This window comes from Artemia franciscana, chromosome 1 (genome assembly GCF_032884065.1).
Source record: "Artemia franciscana chromosome 1, ASM3288406v1, whole genome shotgun sequence".
Lineage (NCBI taxonomy): Eukaryota > Metazoa > Arthropoda > Branchiopoda > Anostraca > Artemiidae > Artemia > Artemia franciscana.
In genome coordinates, this window is record NC_088863.1 from 12,167,693 (window position 1) to 12,186,819 (window position 19,127).

At 36.0% G+C, this 19,127-nt stretch overlaps 2 protein-coding genes across 7 annotated transcripts in view; both read left to right on the plus strand.

Moving 5' to 3' along the window:
• Positions 1 to 18,869, plus strand: part of LOC136025710 (vacuolar protein sorting-associated protein 41 homolog) — a 149,736-nt gene extending 130,867 nt beyond the window's left edge. For all 6 annotated transcript variants that reach the window (XM_065701694.1, XM_065701713.1, XM_065701720.1 and 3 more), the window contains one exon: positions 18,048 to 18,869. In XM_065701694.1, the coding sequence (XP_065557766.1) occupies positions 18,048 to 18,098 (51 nt within the window). In that variant the 3' untranslated portion in view covers positions 18,099 to 18,869. The remainder of the gene's footprint in view (positions 1 to 18,047) is intronic.
• On the plus strand, positions 7,498 to 17,890 carry LOC136041710 (vacuolar protein sorting-associated protein 41 homolog). The gene is made up of 4 exons (XM_065726488.1): positions 7,498 to 7,870; positions 12,039 to 12,138; positions 16,255 to 16,373; positions 17,783 to 17,890. The coding sequence occupies exons 1-4, from the start codon at positions 7,598 to 7,600 to the stop codon at positions 17,888 to 17,890; spliced, it is 600 nt and encodes a 199-aa protein (XP_065582560.1). The 5' UTR covers positions 7,498 to 7,597.
• Positions 18,870 to 19,127: the final 258 nt, after the last annotated feature.

The window sequence follows — 19,127 nt, forward strand, 5'->3', positions numbered from 1 at the left end:
CGAATTGGGAATTGCAATCTTTTAAATTGAAAAAGCAGATCCGTTGGAATCATGGGAATGCGAGGAATAAGAACAGCCTCACCCTCATAAGGCCCTGTCAAGATTGTGGCCTCTATTAGGTTTTCCATTGTTTTTTTTTTTTTTACGGCAAGTCGCGTGCCATTGCAAAGCTTTGGTGGGTTGATATTTCTTAAAAGTATTATTGGTACGCCTATTTTTAGTTGTAGCAAGTGTGGTGGAAACCCTGAAGGATCTATGGAACTTAAAAATTCAGATGGATAATTAACCGCTTCATTTGGTTCCAAACCTGTGTCGACTGACTTGTAAAGGACTGCCTGGTCTCGAATCTTGGTCAAAACAATATTGTTGATTTCGTGGACGTCTATATTTTTGGGTGCGAGAATCGCTCTTTCACTTAGCCATTTATTATTTTTATAATTTTTTAGAATATTCGGAAATACTTTTTCAATCAATTCATTTTTGGACGTCACTAAATTACAGAAATCAGCAGGTAGTTGTATACGTCCTGAAATTGAGTCTACTGTTTGACCAGAGTCATCGTTTTGCAATCGGACACGCATATTTGTAGTTAATTTTAATATTTTTACGTGTGCCCATAAATTAGAATTTTTTAGGCAAGCATTCATTTCGTCTGCAGGAGTTAAACTACGTAAAAATTGCGAATATACAACATTCTTGGCTTTCCCATTGTCTCTGCATATACAAAGCCGTATGTACTAATAATGACATCATATGCAAACGCTCTTTTTACAAACAAACAAACATGCTTACACACAACTCGTTTTTATATAGATAGATAGATAGATAGATACAATACAAATTAACTGCGTAAAACTTGCGAATATACAACATTCTTCGCTGTCCAATTGTCGCTGCATATAAATAGATTGTCAGGTTTACCGACCCTCGAACATGCAACGTACAATTGTCCATGGGAAAAACAATCTGTATTAAGATCTATACCACATTTTTCTAATGATTGACCTTGAGCTTTGTTAATGGTGATTGCAAATGCTAATCGAATTGGGAATTGCAATCTTTTAAATTGAAAAGGCAGATCCGTTGGAATCATGGGAATGCGAGGAATAAGAACAGCCTCACCCTCAAAAGGCCCTGTCAAGATTGTGGCCTCTATTAGGTTTTCCATTGTTTTTTTTTACGGAAAGTCGAGTGCCATTGCAAAGCTTTGGTGGGTTTATATTTCTTAAAAATATTATTGGTACGCCTATTTTTAGTTGTAGCACGTGTGGTGGAAACCCTGAAAGATCTATGGAATTTAAAAATTCAGATGGATAATTAACCGCTTCATTTGGTTCCAAAACTGTGTCGACTGACTTGTAAAGGACTGCCTGGTTTCGAATCTTGGTCAAAACAATGTTGTTGATTTCGTGGACGTCTATATTTTTGGGTGCGAGAATCGCTCTTTCACTTAGCCATTTATTATTTTTATAATTTTTTAGAATATTCGGAAATACTTTTTCAATCAATTCATTTTTGGACGTCACTAAATTACAGAAATCAGCAGGTAGTTGTATACGTCCTGAAATTGAGTCTACTGGGAGCTTTCCGTTTCCAATTGTCAGCAATTGATCTGAAAATGTTTGACCAGAGTCATCGTTCTGCAATCGGACACGCATATTTGTAGTTAATTTTAATATTTTTACGTGTGCCCATAAATTAGAATTTTTCAGGCAAGCATTCATTTCGTCTGCAGGAGTTGATCTAGGTATTATAGGTAATGTTTGCCTGAAATCTCCCGCAAGCAATATTAATGTGCTGCCAAAGGGTTTCGACTTCCCTCTCAAATCTTTCAAGCATTGATCCAGAGCGTCGAGCGATTTTTTGTGTGCCATTGTGCACTCATCCCAAATAATAAGTTTGCATTGCTGCAATACTTTACCCATCCCAGATGATTTGGAAATATTGCACGTGGGAGTTTCTGTAGAATGCAAATTCAGAGGCAATTTCAAAGCGGAATGAGCAGTTCTTCCACCAGGCAGCAATGTTGCGGCTATTCCGGACGACGCAATTGCCAACGCTATATCATTTTTTGATCGAATTGATGCCAGAATCAGTTTTTATCAAAAATGTTTTACCAGTACCTCCTGGCGCATCCAAAAAGAAAATTTCTCCAACGTTGTTATCGACACAATGCATTATCGTATCATAAATGTCTTTTTGTTCCGACGTTAACTTGGAAATGTTATTTTGTACATACGACAATCGTACTGTAACTTTGTTCACGATCCAATTCTACACACGTCGAAACAGCAGCGATACGGTTAGGTGAAGGCATTCCCAAATCCTGAAGAGGTTTGTTTGCCATACGTACGCACAAATCTTCTATAATAACTAAAGTGTAGTTATAAATTTCTGATGTAAAATCAAAAGTCATATCTGACGTCTCTAACTGTTTTCGATGGAGTATATCTTCGGACATTTTTGACTTATATTTTTCCCATAACTCTGTAGGAGCTGATGGAGAGCAAGTTGTTAAAATGATTCCAAACAATGCACGAATTTGACTTGGGGTTGACGTTTCGCAGAGACGAACATACGCAATAGCATCTTGAGCATATTCATGCATATGACGGGGACTGCCAGCATATGACGAAGGTAAAATTGTTAATCTTCCAACGTTTGTGGTATTACCGTCATTTATAACTGCATCTCGCAAATGAATGTATTATTCAGAGCGGAGCTTGGTCTGATTCAGGCGGATATATAGCAAACGTTCTGATTCAATTTTAGCATACATATCAACGACAAATTGGTGAAACAATTCACGGCATTTTAAAATATAATTTTCTTCATCCTGCCGAATCATTAGTCTATAGGAATAATAATGCATTGCACTGCATTTCTTATTCATTTCTTTGTTAGTGGCTGGATTCATCAATTTAATATTAAAGTGATAGCCGTCGGCTCCATCCCAAAAAATGATAGGATATTGTAGGGCATCGTAGCATCGATGAATTTCAGCAATTCTTAACAACTGAGCGTTTCGCTTATGAATAATAATATCTCGAGGTAAAAACTGATCACCGACCATAACGATTGCCACTTCGTCGATAGTTGGAGCATTGTATCTACGCACATATTGGCCAGGAGGCGTTTTGTCAGCGGAAATAACAATTTTATGCGTATCATTAGGCATCAAATCGATGGCTGTTTTGAACAGACGCACTAAATTATTATTTTCGTGGAAAAGATGTTGCAATTGGGAAACGATTGTCCTTTCAACGTTGGGAGAAATTTCGCAACGTGCATCCAATTCAGAATTTCTATCACTGATGAAGTACAATTGTAAAAATTTATGATTCTCGCCTGAGAATGGTAGAAGGGACCCTGCTCTATGATAAATTTGCCCTTTTACTTTGAAAGTAGACATAAATTGATCTGGATTTTCGATTTGGGCTCCAAACGACGTCATTTGGAAACATGAGTTGTATTTTCTGATTTGTGACAAAAAACGCTTAGATTCTGACGTAGTTCCAGCAAGGAAAGTCTTCAATGGCTCTGGTGGTGCAGCCAATAGAGGAAGTTTAACTTTTCCTGAGGTGCAACACATTCCCATTGTTTCCCCATTGAATTTCAAGGCCTTGCAATAGAGACAAATTTTAGACATTGTCCCGATTTGAACACATCTACTCAAGCTATAATCATCGACTGGGTTGTACCTGAATGCCAGGCGATAACTTTCAGGTTGCTCTGATTCCTCGGCACGCTTTCTTTTCTTACTTTCTCTATCAGCAGCAAGCCTGATTTCTTGCTGTTCTTGTGATTCCTCGGCACGCTTTCTTTTCTTACTTTCTCTATCAGCAGCAAGCCTGATTTCTTGCTGTTCTTGTAATTCCTCGGCACGCCTTCTTTTTTCACTTTCTCTTTTAGCAGCAAGTCTGCTTCCGCGTTGCTCTGGTAGTTCCTCGGCACGCTTTCTGTTCTTTCTTTCTTTATCAGCCTCAAGCCTGTTTCCTTGCTGTTCTTTTGATTCCTCGGCACGCTTTCTGTTCTTTCTTTCTCTATCAGCCTCAAGCCTGTTTCCTTGCTGTTCTTTTGATTCCTCGGCACGCTTTCTTTTCTGACTTTCTCTATCAGCAGCAAGTTTTTTAGCATAGACTCTTTGAGCATCTTCATCGGCTTTTGCCATTGTAAGTTCATCAGTCATTTAAAACTTAAACATTAATAGATTTGTACGTGAACATATGTCTTAAATATCTTGAATGACGTCACCGTCATTGCAAAAATGACGACAACTAACATGTCTTAAATATCTTGAATGACGTCACCGTCATTGCAAAAATGACGACAACTAACTTCATGACGTCAGTCAACACAGAAACATGACGTCACCTGACAGACAGACAGACACACAGACAGACAACTTATTTTTATATATATAGATATATATATATATATATATATATATATATATATATATATATATATATATATATATATATATCTATATATATATCACGACCGGGACATATAAATGACGACCGGGACACAGGGAAACAACTACAAGGGGGTTGCTGGGGGCACAGGGGGATATATAAATGACGACGGGGACACAGGGAATGTTCGATTAGCAATCACCATCAAGAAAGCTCAAGGGCAATCATTAGAATAATGAGGTATGGATCTGAATACAGATTGTTTTTCCTATGGACAATTATATTTTGCATGTTCAAGAGTCGGTAAACCTGATAATCTATTTATATGCACAGACAATGGGTTAGCCAAGAATGTTGTATATTCGCAAGTTTTACGTAGTTAAAAATATATGTATATCTATCTATATTCACAGGTGGGACACAGGGACACAACTACAATGGCGCGTAACTAATATGGCGCGTAACGACTTACGCGCGCGGGGGGGCTATATATATATATATATATATATATATATATATATATATATATATATATATATATATATATATATATATATATATATATATATATATATATATATATATATATATATATATATATATATATATATATATATATATACTAGCTGTTGGGGTGGCGCTTCGCGCCACCCCAACACCTAGTTGGTGGGGGCGCTTCGCGCCCCCCCCAAGCCCCCCCGCGCGCGTAAGTCGTTACGCGCCATATTAGTTACGCGCCATTGTAGTTGTGTCCCTATGTGCAACATATAATGGTCCATGGGAAAACAATCCGTATTCAGATCTATACCTCATGATTCTATACCTCAAGAAAGATCTTTTTGCAATCGCGGGTTTCATGAGAAAGAACTAATATGAATCCAGAGGTGCCGACACTGTTTTATTTTGATGTGATTATTACTTTAATAGCCTGAAACTTAGCGGTGGTAAGTTCACTTGCATCTAATGAAGTAGTCTACCTTGCGACAGCGCAGTTAATAAAGCGGCACCTGCAAACTCTAGGACTATGGTTCAAACCTTCGAGCGCTGCAAGGCGCTTGATAAATGATGTGTCTTGAGGTAAATGTAACCGAGAAAATAACCCTCCTCAATGCTGCTCTGTTGGTCTCGCGGGGTGTTTCGTGGTTGTAACCCCCTCAGGGAATGTCATGGCTCAGCGATGTAATGGGTTTTTGTTGTTGAATAATTAATACTAAGTTTTGTCCACACTCACACTTTCCACACTCACTGGGACATTAATACTATGTCCCAGTGAGTGTGGAAAGTTTATGGTGAAAATAATTCCAAGGTAAAATTTGAATTTTGATGCCAAGTGTGGCGGAAAAATGCCTGATCCTGCACAAGAAAAGAGGAAGAATTAGTACTAATCAGGAGCCCCGAATCCTAGAGGATTCGTTCATTGTATCGTCATTTATTATGACATTCAATATCATATGTGGTAATTTCATACGTGGCAAATTTATGTGGTATTGAATCACATATTTTAAATCTTTACCAGAAACACTAGTTTCAAAATTAACTACGAGATGTGTTGTCAGTTTTTGTAAGAAAGCTTTAAGCAGGGTTGGCACCCCTAGTGATTTATCACTATTTCTAGTGAATTTTTATATTGCCCAAACAAAAAATAAATCGTTAAACCAACACATAAATCACTAGATTATTGAAGAAAATCGCTACATCAACCAAAAATCACTAATATCTAGTGATTTTTTTTTCTCACCGGGTGGCCACCCTGGCTTTAAGAAATTTGCGAATATTTACTATTTTATCTTGTATTGACACTAATACAAAGAAATTTCATGAAAGCTTTGTTTTAGTTTTATATAGAACTTTCTCAAATTTGTTTTCATGTTGGGATAGGACTCGGGGTTTAAACCCATCTTAAAGGGTGTGATATAAAGAGCTACTTATCTTTAGTATTTTTTGGCTGCTTTCCTTCACGGTTATCCCAGTTGGTTGACGACAGGCAAAGAACTTACTGGATTTAACCTGGAAAATAAAACACAAGACAGGAAATGTAAAAAAACAAAACAAAAAACTAGTATGTGTATTTCAGTTGTATTGCTAACTTAATGAATTTTGGCCAATTAATTTGGTAATTTGGTGTTTTAGGGTAATTGGTAACTTACTAGTGAAAAAAACGTGCTTTTGTATTTTGGTTTTATAGGTAACTTTGACTTTATTTTGGTATAAAACCGAAGTTACCTTTGGTGTATTTCGGTTTTGAACTGTTACAGTTTTGGCACCAACTCAACGCAGCATCTTTAATCTTGTTTTAAGTTCGAGTGATTGTACCAAGTTTATTCGTGAATCACACTTTTCATTTTATTAAAGTTTTCTCTCATGAATTTTTCATGACCCCCTCCTCCTATTTTTAATTTTTTCTGATTCTCCTTATTTTATTTTTGATACTATTAACTACTCACTGCAGCACCAAGCCGCCTGAGGTCAAGGCAACTACGCACGCTCCTCCTCCATCCCAATCTATTCAAAGCTTCCCTCTTAACACTCTCCGAGGAAGTTCCCATTTCCTTTATATCTTTCTTTATGACACCCCCCACCCCAAATGAGGACGAGCTGCTTTCCGTTTAGCCCTAAACGGTTGGCCGAAAAGGACAATTTTCGGCAATGTGTCATCCTTCATTCGCAGAACGTGCCCTAGCCATCTCAACCGTTCTTTCATTATAGCCCTAGAAAGTGGGGATTGAACCACGTTTTTCGTACAGCCTACTGTTGTAAATACGGTTAGCCAGCCGGGTTCCTAGAGCAGTCCGTTGGCAATTTCTCTGGAAAACATCTAGCAAATCTTCATCCGCTTTTTGGAGTGTCCGTGCATCTGAGCCATATTTGACCACTGTCATTGCTGTAGCTTCCAAAATTCTAATCTTGGTTTGCAGACTTATCTTCCTATTCTTTCAAACTTTTTTTTAACTGTGAAAAAAAAAAAAAACACCATGAACCTTGGCTGTTATATTTAATATTTTGGCTATTCTATTTAATTATTTTATTTTATTTCTATTCAATTTTTGATATCTCCCTCTTAAAACCAATATCTTTAATTTAAATTACTTTGATTTATTCCCATTGGTTCTTTTTCGTCTCAGAAACGGGTCTGAGTGTCCTCTGTTTGAATTGACTCATTTATTTTGCTTCTAGATCGTATGGGGAATATCCGCGACGCACTAGATATGATAGTGACAAGACTTAGGGATATTGACCAAGCTATTGAATTTTGCCAAAGACATGACGATAGAGAATTATGGGACCAGCTACTAGGATATGCAACTGACAACCCTGACTTTGTGTTAGCAATATTACACAAGACTGGAACCAAAATAGACCCGAAGAGTCTGATTGAGAGAATTGGACCCAAAACCGAAATCCCTGGTCTGAGGAATGTTCTTGTCGAGATCCTGCGTGATTTTTCAATACAGGTTAGAACCAATATTTGTTTCACTTGCTTAAAAATGCCTTTCCGGGGGGGGGGGAGGTTGCAACATAGGTGTCAAAATTTTTTTCTGGAATTGTCAAATATAAATCAAATATCTTTTGAATTGAGAGTGGAAAATTTGTTATCTGTGGTCTTCCTGCTAATTAAATGAAATTTAAAGGTGTTAAGAACTAGAGAACGAGAGACATACTGTGCAAAAAGGAAAAAAGAAATTTTCCATAGCTTGGGGCTGGAAAAGCGAAATTTCCTTATGTTAGAAAAACCAAGCATTTACATTTCTTTTTTGGTAGACAAGTGACTTCATTTCCGTTTTTTATGGCTCTTGGTATTTACCAATTGACATATAGCGATCGCAAATTCTGTCGGTCTGTCGGTCCCGGTTTTGCTAGTTTAGGCACTTCCAGATAATCTAGGAGGATGAAATTTGGCAGGCGTATCAGGGACCAGACCAGATTAAATTAGAAATAGTCGTTTCCCCGATTTGTGGCTGCAAATGCTCTTTTTAGTGTTTTGACCCATGGAAAGGGGGAAGGGGAGCTCAATTTTACGACATTACTAAGCGTTATGTTTTTTGAATTATGAGTACTAAGCGTTATGTTAAGCGTTATGTTTCAAATGCATGTATATTTCGGCAGAAATTTGTCAAAATGCTTTCAGGAAAGAGACATCCAGGAATGATTTTTTATAAACAAAATTATAGTAATATTTTATATCAGAATAAGATAATTGTCATATAAAATCAAAAAAGGGTTTTGATTGTGATGTGGGAAAAAAATTCACAGGGTCAAGATGACCCAAGAAAGTATACGGAAGAAGTATGAAGATCCGCTCTCTTTGGGGGAGCTGGAGGGGATTTCCATTGATTTGGCGAGTTCGGTGCATCTGGACGTCCTAGGACAATGAAAATTTGTAGGTGTGTCAGGGACCTGCACAAATCGACTTGATAACAGTCGTTTCCCCGATTCGACCATCTGGGGGGTTGGAGGGAGAGGGAAAATTGAAAAAATTAGGTATTTTTAACTTACGAACAGGTTATCGGATCTTAATGAAATTTGATATTTAAAAGGACCTTGTGTCAGAGAGCTCATATTTTAACTCCCAACCATATCCGGTAATATTGGGGTGAGTTGGAGGGGGAAATGGGAAATCTTGGAAAACGCTTAAAATGGAGAGATGGGGATGAAACTTGGTTGGAAGAATAAAGTCCTAGATACGTGATTGACATAACCGGACTGAATCCGATCTTTTTGGTGGAGTAGGGGGGAGTTATTTCGGAAAAATTAGAAAAATTGATGTATTTTTAACTTACGAACGGGCGACCGGATCTTAAGCAAATTTGATATTTAGAAGGAACTCATGTCTCAGAGCTTTTATTTTAAATTCCGACCTGATCTGATGACATTGGGGGGAGTTGGAGGGGGAAACCGGAAATCTGGGAAAACGTTTAGAGTGGAAAGATCGGGATGAAACTTGGTGGGTAGAATAAGCAGATGTCGTAGATACGTGATTGACGTAACCAGACTGGATCCGCTCTCTTTGGGAGAGTTAGAGGGAGGTCCAGTGCTTTGGCGAATTCGGTGCTTCTGGACGGGCTAGGACGATGAAAATTGGTAGGCGTGTCAGAGACCGGCACAAATTGACTTGATAATAGTTGTTTTCCCCGATTTGACCATCTGGGAGGCAGAAAGGAGAGGAAAAATTAGAAAAAAACGAAGTATTTTCAACCTTCGAGTGGTGATCAGATCTTAAAGATTTTTGATATTTAGAAGGACCTTATGTCTCAGAGCTCTTATTTTAAATCCGGACTGGCATTAAGCCTCTGATTTTCCTTTTAAATCAATATTTTGATTCTTAGTATTTTGCTAGAGCTCATGCCATATGAGATCTTGTCTTTTGGCTCTTCTGACCTCGTCACAAGTGCCTTATGAGCTCTTAGCTCTTGTTTTATATCTTTGACAGTCGTAATGTTTTAGTTTCCTCAAAATTTAGAATTCAAAAAGAATAAAAATAATACGTTCCCGCGCCTTTTTAAAGTCAACGGTGAATTTTTCGTTTTCTTCGGTACAATATTCGTGGGATTTCCCTTATATATGCTCCCCCCATGGAGTAGCCACCCATTTCTGTCACGTGACTTGTAAGACTTATACAGTGTAACAAGCAGAACTTACGGGTTCGACACAGCTGCTGGATAAAGGCTTTTACTAAGCCTTTTTAGTATTGTTAATTTGCCCTTCTATGCTTGATAATTCAATTAAGATTTTTATGCGGAACATAACAGCTAAATGGGTATTAGTGAATGAAAGAAAAATTCAACACGGTAAAAAGTTCTTTGCCCTATCTAGGTTTTGTAGTCCAGCAGGTGTTTCAGTCCATATAATAGAGGTAGATTAATGATAATCTAATGATGTTAGTTAAGCGTATTTTTGGACTTCGGGAATTTTTCTTTGGACAAAGACAATAAATCCTTCAAGGTAGTTGACTTGCTCAACTACCTTGAGAATTGTGAACCATTGTGAACCATTGTGATTGTGAACCATCTACCATTGGAGAATTGTGAACAGTCTCAGTTGTTGCATACTTATCGGAAAGGCCAGTTTATTTGGCTTAACCTCTTTTAGTTCTGTATATAGGCACTTCTCAGGAATGTGGTTCTCTAAGTAGGTTTAACCCCCTCCCCCTATCTAAGAAGCACCTTGAATTTAATCTCAATCTTGGTTTGGTTTATGTTTCAATGGGAATCTCGTTTCCTCTGACGATATACTTCTCCTTGTTTATATTTTTTGTATTTTCACTTTGATAATTACAAAATAACTGCAGAAATATATGGACATATATTTCCGTTGATTCATTTACGGAAGTTCAAGGTCATTTTAAGAAAAGCAGTGAAAAAAAAGATAACAACTCTTGAAACTTTCCTGCGTGCGAAGAAGGTCGAATATGCTGTATATGGTTGCGTGAAAAGGACTTATGTGATGTATATCGTATTATAGGATTGTATGGGGCTGCGTACTTCACTGAATGTGGGATGAACATGCCAGGCTTAAGACAAGTCTGTTCAAGTAGCTAGCTCAAATAGAAATTAATTTGTATGTATTGTATCTCGAAGTAAGTCAAATATTCAGGTAAGTCAACTTACCTTGACTCAGGTACGTCACCTGATTCAAGGTAATAATATAAAGGTCACCTTATTAAAATATATAATATAAATATATAAAGGTCAACTGATTCAGGTCAGATTCAGGTCAGGTCAGGTAATAATATAAAGGTCACCTTTATTAAAATATATAATATAAATATATAAAGGTCACCTGATTCAGGTCAGGTCAGGTGATAATGTAAAGGTCACCTTTATTAAAATATATAATATAAATATATAAAGCTCACCTGATTCAGGCCAGATTCAGGTCAGGTGATAATATAAAGGTCACCTGATTCAAGATCACCTGATTCAAGGTGATCAATATACTTGAGTCAGGTGTATTTTTTATTATTCAGCATAGTATTTCAGATACGCCCTTCTATTTTCAGTTAATTAATGCTCAGTTATGTATTATTCTTTTTCTAGATTTAATTGGAAGAAAGCTTTCTAGTTGCTGACTGTTCTAAGATCCAGGAAAGATTTGTGAACTTTTAGAAGTCGAGATGCTGCAAAATATGAGAGGCCTTTCCTGTGCGTGTTGCGGGGGGAAGAGGGCTTCTAAAATAGATCATGGAAACTAATAAGTATATCAGTTATGCCCTTTTTGTTTTCAATTCATGGTTGAAATTAGAATATATTTCCAATTCAGTTCATTTTTTTTTGGCCAGAGAATATTAATTACGGACTATTTTGAGATCTAGGGAAAGCTTATGAACTTTAGAAGCCGGTGCCTCGGTAGCCTCTGCAAAACATCAGAGGCTTTTCCTGGGAGGGGGGGGGGTGGACTCAAACGAACCAAAGGTGATTTTTAGACATTGCTTTGTAGTTTTTTTAATTAAAGAGATCCTTCTTAAAAACCTCGCATACGGAGGCTAAAACATTGCCAGATTATACAAATAGCTGTTCTCGTGAAAATATTAAGACCTTATTCCTTCTTTACTGTCAAACATTGGATATGTTAACCACGCCTTTCTCTTTTCTGTTAATCTTTTTTCTTTACTTCTTTTTCTAGATTGAGTTAGAAGAAAACTGTCAGAAAGTGTTAGTTGGTGACTGTTTCAATCTTCAGGAAAAGCTGATGAATCTTCAGAAGTCTAGTCTCTGCATTGAAGGTAAAACAACAGAGTATGGGAAACTAATATAAACAGAAGTTAGCTCAATTGCTGAACAGAAAATTCACCAACGGCATCTTGCGTTTGATAAATTTCTTTGACCCATAACTGCAGCATACTTGTCTTTTCACGTGCTTTAAAACATAGGGGAGGGTAAAGAAATGATCCCCAGTAGGCCTGCCAGATTAAAGTCGACCAGCCTACTTAGCCTGCCAAGATTTTCCCAAGTTAGCGTAGCCCTACATTTTGTAGACTGAATTTTGACTAAAAAACACTTCTAAAAAAGGTTAATTACTGATGTCTTGACAGGGAAATTTCAGTTTTGTTCCTATTGAATATTAGGCTATTTATATAAACTTATTAACTTTATATTAAACCTTTTATGTATAAATATGAACATATTAACCGTAGGATAATATATTTACCTTAATAAATCGTATTAGCTTTAAGTTAATTTTGTATTAGATATAAGATTATAATTGAATTTATCTACTTTTTAATGAAGTTGCCGGACGTTAGAAGCTCCTACAGTTGCTACATTGCCAGAAGTTGCTACACTTTAAGTGACTGTCACATGTTTTCCTCCGATTCTCCTTTAAGAAGATTTGAGAATTTCTATCACCGCTTATGTAGATTTTTTCTAAAAAGCAAAATTTCAATATTTTAGGGTTAACATATTAATATTATAAGCATTACAAAGTATATATTCTAAAATGCTCCTTTTATGAACACTCAACAAATATTGAAAGATCCCTGTTTCCGATTTGCATAGGTAGGTTTTTTACTACAAAACTTCGAATATAAAGGTAAATCATATTTGTGTGCTTCAAAAAAATATGTAGGACCTCCACCCTCCTTGTAAGGGTAGACAGGATTTTTTCAAAGGCAAGACTTGAATTTTGATTCGAGATGTATGCATTTAATAATATTTTTCTCAAAATCTTCCTGTAAGTGTCCTTCAATAAATAATGGAGGATTCGTCCTCCCCTACGTTGGAGTATGTAGTGAATCTTTAAATGAAGAACTTCAATTTTTGTTAATTCTTATTTTTTAAGTAACTCCTTTTTACTTTCCATTTATGTACCCGTCGCTTGCGGCTGCTATCTGAAAAGAAAGAAAATTCAAGGATAATTTTCTTTGCAAAAATTGTCCCCCAGAAAAAATGGTTTTTAATCTCTACCTTCTTATGCTGAATTGTTAAAGTTCTATATCTTGTTAAGTTTTCATTCTCTTTAGGTAAAACCACAAACTACCTGGATCCTTAAAATTTCCATACAATTCGGAACTTAGATTTAAGACCAATCGAGCGGTGCTGTTATGTGACTATATTTCATCTTTTTCATCTTTATTATTTTTCATCTTTTTCTGTGATTATTTCATCTTTTTCATCTTTATTATTATTTCATCTTTTCTGATAACAAACTGTAATAATTATAACATTTATAATAAGAAGGAAAATTTTCTGTGGACTTGGGATCATCCGAAAATTAAAACGTTTATTTCCTTTCCCTATCCTCCGTCTTTTATACTTCCCTCTGATTTACCCGTATATATGTTACTGTTCGTCTGTGTGGATGTCCACATTTCCCTCAATCCTTGCTTCTATTCACCATCTTCATGAAAAAGCGGCAAGAATTCTCCAGTCTGCTACACACACTACTCTTGACCTCCTCAAGATTAAAGATATTTATGTTTTATCTCTATCTTCGTTGGCATGTCAATACTTCCAGGGAGATCTCTCATATTATTTTTCGGGACTGCTCAAACTAGTAGGGGAGGTAAATTTTTATATGTTTCGTAACTGGGAGGATGTGATGATTCCAGCTAGTCCCTCGGTTCGTTCAGACTTCGGCCTGGCTGTGACTGTGGGGCATGCTTGGAACTTGGTTCCAGCTGAGATCCGGCAGTCACGAACATTTGGCTCCTTTAAGAGACAGATGAAAAGTTTCCTATCAAAGGCTTCTTATTAAATGTTTTTTTTTTCTTTTTTGGGTTGTTGCTTTGTTGGTGTTGTATCCTCGATGACGCAGATAATTTTAATTCGTATTTTATTGTCGGGTGATGTGAGGGTCGCTGTTTCGTGGGGACTGCCTGTGAGTTGATATCTTTTCCTTATATATTTATATTTAGATGTTGGTTAGTATGTTTATAACAAGTTTTATGATTCTTTATTTATTGTATGCCGTTTCCCAAATAACGGGCCATTGAGTACTTTGGGATATTGTTTTTGTTATTGTTGTTTTATGAAAATAAATAGAACTTGAACTTGAAACGTTTTTCTCTCACATCCAAGGGCAAAGGGCAATCAGCTAATTAATAATTATCCCAATCCGAGGACAATTATTAAATCAGCTTTCATATTATTCACTAATATAAAATGTCAGTCTCAAAATCTTCGACAATTGGGTTTTTTCATCCCAAGAGTTTATCTGAACGATCTCCTATCCTTGGAGATCGATTTTTAGAAATTTTTGGAAATTTATGGCTGCAAATGCTCTTTTTAGTGTTTTGACCCATGGAAAGGGGGAAGGGGAGCTCAATTTTACGACATTACTAAGCGTTATGTTTTTTGAATTATGATTACTAAGCGTTATGTTAAGCGTTATGTTTCAAATGCATGTATATTTCGGCAGAAATTTGTCAAAATGCTTTCAGGAAAGAGACATCCAGGAATGATTTTTTATAAACAAAATTATAGTAATATTTTATATCAGAATAAGATAATTGTCATACAAAATCAAAAAAGGGTTTTGATTGTGATGTGGGAAAAAAATTCACAGGGTCAAGATGACCCAAGAAAGTATACGGAAGAAGTATGAAGATATGCATCTTTTTTTTTATGTGAAAGATACAATGTAAGGGGGGGGGGGGTCGAGTAGGGTCTGATTTTTTGGTGCCAAAGAAACCGCATCAGAAGTTACAATGCTACTAAAAGAGGGAAAACAAAGTGTTAAAACAGTTATGTTAACAAGATTGGATAGATGAGGCTCTGCTGTTAGTTTGCATGTTACTGTATATCCTTTGATGACAAGGATTTTCATTTTTGTTTCCATTCCGCGACTTTATTTTTCCTTTTTTCCTTTCCATTGTCATTTTTTTATTCTTTTCGTTTTTGTTAGCCCATTATAGCCCTTATTGTATCTCATTATATGAATAACTGAGGAAATCGGACGAATTTGAGTGAGCACGATTTGATTGATCAAATCTGAATGCTGTAGTGAAATCATTATCATCATCATCACCAATTAAATCATTTCTGCAATTCATAAATTTAGATCTCAGATCGTCTGTTGCCCCGGACACGGTAGAACAAGTTCTTATTGTGTTTTTTGTCATTTTATTGTTACATAAAAAAAAAATAGTTTCGTGGCTTTTTGTTGGGATAGCGGCCAGCAATTCCACTCTACCCTTACCGGATGCCATTTTCTAGGGCTTTGGATAATCTCCCTACACAGTTGTTCCTCTAAGAAGAGATTTCCCCGTTCGGTGTTCTGCGGCACCGAGCAATTTAACCCATTGCTGAGGGAAGGTGTGTAACTGCTGGGATGTGTCCACAAGCAGGTGCTCTCTCTCAGATGTACATCCAAGAAGCCTTCCTTATTTGTAACCCTGGGCTAGGTTGCCCCAGTTTCAATTTTGGACCCACAGAGATTAGGTACCCCTTCGGTCAGCGCCTCCTATGGAGGTAGCCTAAATATCTGTAGAGTTTTCCCCTATCCACTTCCCTAGGGACGCTTTGAGTGGCCGGGGAAAGCCTCCTACTGAAATGGTGACTATCTTAAAGTGTAGGGCTATCTCAAATATGTTTTTAATGGTATGGCTGATGTCTGCGCAAAGATGCTTTCAAAATAGCTAATCAAACAGTAGTTTAGCTGTAATTATTGTTGCCATTTCTTTATTGCCTCTACTTTGTCATTCTCATCTTTGATCATTCGCTCTTGAACAAGATTTATTTCTCTTTGTAGAACAACAGTTAACAAACGGAGAATCGAGTAGTAAAAAAAGCGGACAAAAAAACTAAATAAATACTGTGAAAAAGAGAAATTACTATTGGCAGTGCATCATTACCCCCCCCCCCCCTTCTGGGAACTTATGCTACCTCTTCTCATTTTTTAGGTATATCAACCTGTCACTCGTGTTCTCAGAGGCTGATAATGCAGGATGAAAAAAAATTAATGGATATTGTGATGTTCAACTGTAATCACAGCTTTCATAAGCCTTGCTTAGGTGATCAGGTAATAATATCTTTCAGGTCTAATCTGGTAATTTCGTTTTAATTATAATTTAATTTAGTGTTTAATAACATAAGACATAATTGATTTTATTGTGTTGCAAAAAGAACAGCAATAATTTGATCAAATTTAAGCATGTGAAGAAGTAAAATAACAAGGCTGAAACTCAGGCTCAGAACATAAAAGAATCTGGTGCAACTATTCATGAAAAGCAATTTTTGTGGAATAAATTTATAGGCTAATACACTTGTATATTAACATATTTATACAGAGTTGTACATTCTATGCCAAAACTTGAAAGGGCAAGATTGTAGGGTCGACTTTTCTAACTAGATAGTTTTTTTTCTTTCAATAGGTATTTTTAAAATTTCGTATATATGGGGCTCGATTTGCACTTTGCTAGGCTACTGCAGCAACTATGATTTACTTGAAGTTTCTTAAAATAAACCTTATTGAAATCTAGTTCTGGGTCTGGATTTCAGTTCTAAATTTCCTATAATGACTTTATTTGTTGCCTTTATTTGACTTTATTTGATGACTTTATTTGTTGCTTTAGAATGCGTTCAAGTTACGTCAAATCGAGACGCGATCAAGGGAATAAGTAACATCGAGAAGAGTAGCTTATATGCTGTATTGTGGAATATATTTGGTAAATAAGAACTAATTAAAATTGAGACGGTATTGAGGGGACCAACGGTGCTGAGAATAATAACTTATATTCTGTGCTGTTGAATTTATCTGGCAAGAGATATAAAAAATTGTCGATATAAATAGAGAAATAAAAATCTAGAAATTTTTGTGAAGGTTCTAGGGGGGGGGGGGATGGTCTGTCCTATGTATATTTCACAAGTTTCTTAAGTCTTTTTTGTAAAGAAAAAGGGCAAAATGTCTGAAAATAGATTAGTTCTTATAATTAGCTTAATTTTTGAACGAATCTTGTATTTATATACCTTTTCCTGAAAAGTATATTTATGCTTTTCAGCATATGATGGCTGAAAAATTGAGTTTCTAAAGTATTATGTTTTCCGTGCTCCATTGTCTTTTTTTTTTTTTTTAAAGTAAAAACAGTCAAAATGGGAAACTTTAAGAAGATCCGGACATGTACACAGAGGAATAGTAAACATGGATTAAGTCTTATAACTGGCCTAATCTTCGTGTGTGCTTTTCATCGTTGTATTTTCTTTTTCTGAATATTAGAAAGGACAATATAAGCGTAACTAAAGAATCTTCTTCGTAGATATAATCTTTGTTAGACTAGTTTAATCGTTTCTATTTTTAACTTTTTATTCTTTATTTTTTGACTTGTTATTGACTGTTATTGACTTTATGTTATTTTTGACTTGTTATCGTTGCTATTTTTGACTTTTTTATTTTTCACTTTTTATTTTTGACTTTTATTCACTCTTTTTCAGGTCAAGTGTTTGATTTGTACGTTTGACCCTACCGATTTGCAAATCGCTGCTATTTTTGACTTTTTTATTTTTGACTTTTTATTTTTGACTTTTGTTCACTCTTTTTGACTTTTATTTTTGATTTTTTATTTTTGACTTTTATTCACTCTTTTTCAGGTCAAGTGTTTGATTTGTACGTTTAACCCTACCGATTTGCAAATCGTTGCTATTTTTGACTTTTTTATTTTTGACTTTTTATTTTTGACTTTTATTCACTCTTTTTCAGGTCAAGTGTTTGATTTGTACGTTCGACCCTACCGATTTGCAAATCCTTTGATACACGCGAGGAGAGTAGCTTACAATGTTTGTCTTGAAATGTATTCGGTGGTTAAGAGAAAACGATATACCGAACACGAAAACATGTGATCAACGATAAACATTTTTGTTCGTGAACAACGCCTGAAATTTTCTTGTTTTAACAATACTTGAATGCAGCGTTGAACTGGACAAGTCCAGGATAGTAACTATCAAGATATAGGTGAGCTGGACGGGTAGCTGAACCCAGGATTTCTCTGGAAGCAATTTTACAATCAGAATCAGTTTTAGGCCGAACATCTTGCTTTCGTGCCACTGCTGAGGGGAGTGAAGTGATACTAGAAGGATTTTTTTGGGGGGCGGGAGGGGTTAAAGGGACTTGTGAATGTGTGTTGTAGTACTGAGGCAAATATCTTTTCTCTTGTCCTCTCAAAAGAGTATACCATAGGTTTATTTTGTCTATATCGTCTCCAAGGACTCCAAATGGGGAGGTAGAGGAAATCGGGCCTTGTAAATACTGAGAAAAAAGCTTTTGTTTGTATTTTATTGAAAAATTGAAAACAACAATTTATCCTCCCTCCTAGATTTTTAAAAATGAAATTTTTTTAAAGGGGTGGGGCAAATGTTTCTTCTCTTGTCCTCTCAAAAGAGTATAAGCTGTTCTTTTTAATTTATCTTGTCCACAGGGACTGGCCCTCCAAGATTTTGGGAAGAACAAAAAATGTTTTAACAAAAAAAAAAAAAAAAAAAAAAAAAAAAAAAAAAAAAAAAAAAAAAAAAAAAAAACGACAAATTATCTTATCCCCTAGATTTTTAAAAATTACTTTCATATGTCTTCATCTAACAAAAATTGAAAACAAAATTCTTGGCTCCCTCTCGACAATTTTGTGAATGGGTGCCCCTGGTCGTCCAACGACTCTTTGTAATTAGATATGATGAGACAATTGTAATCTTGTGGATTGAATTTGTAGTTATCTCATGCTTTCATCGTTTTATTTTTGGGTGAGTTTTTAGGAAAGTATTTTGTTCTAAGATTTAAATTCACAGCGTA

Excerpts from the sequence above, each read along its gene's own strand:
- LOC136041710 (XM_065726488.1), top strand. The coding sequence starts at position 7,598 with ATGGGGAATATCCGCGACGCACTAGATATGATAGTGACAAGACTTAGG. Across the intron at positions 7,871-12,038 it reads TGCGTGATTTTTCAATACAG|ATTGAGTTAGAAGAAAACTG; the intron begins GTTAGAACCAAT and ends TTCTTTTTCTAG. Across the intron at positions 12,139-16,254 it reads GTCTAGTCTCTGCATTGAAG|GTATATCAACCTGTCACTCG; the intron begins GTAAAACAACAG and ends CTCATTTTTTAG.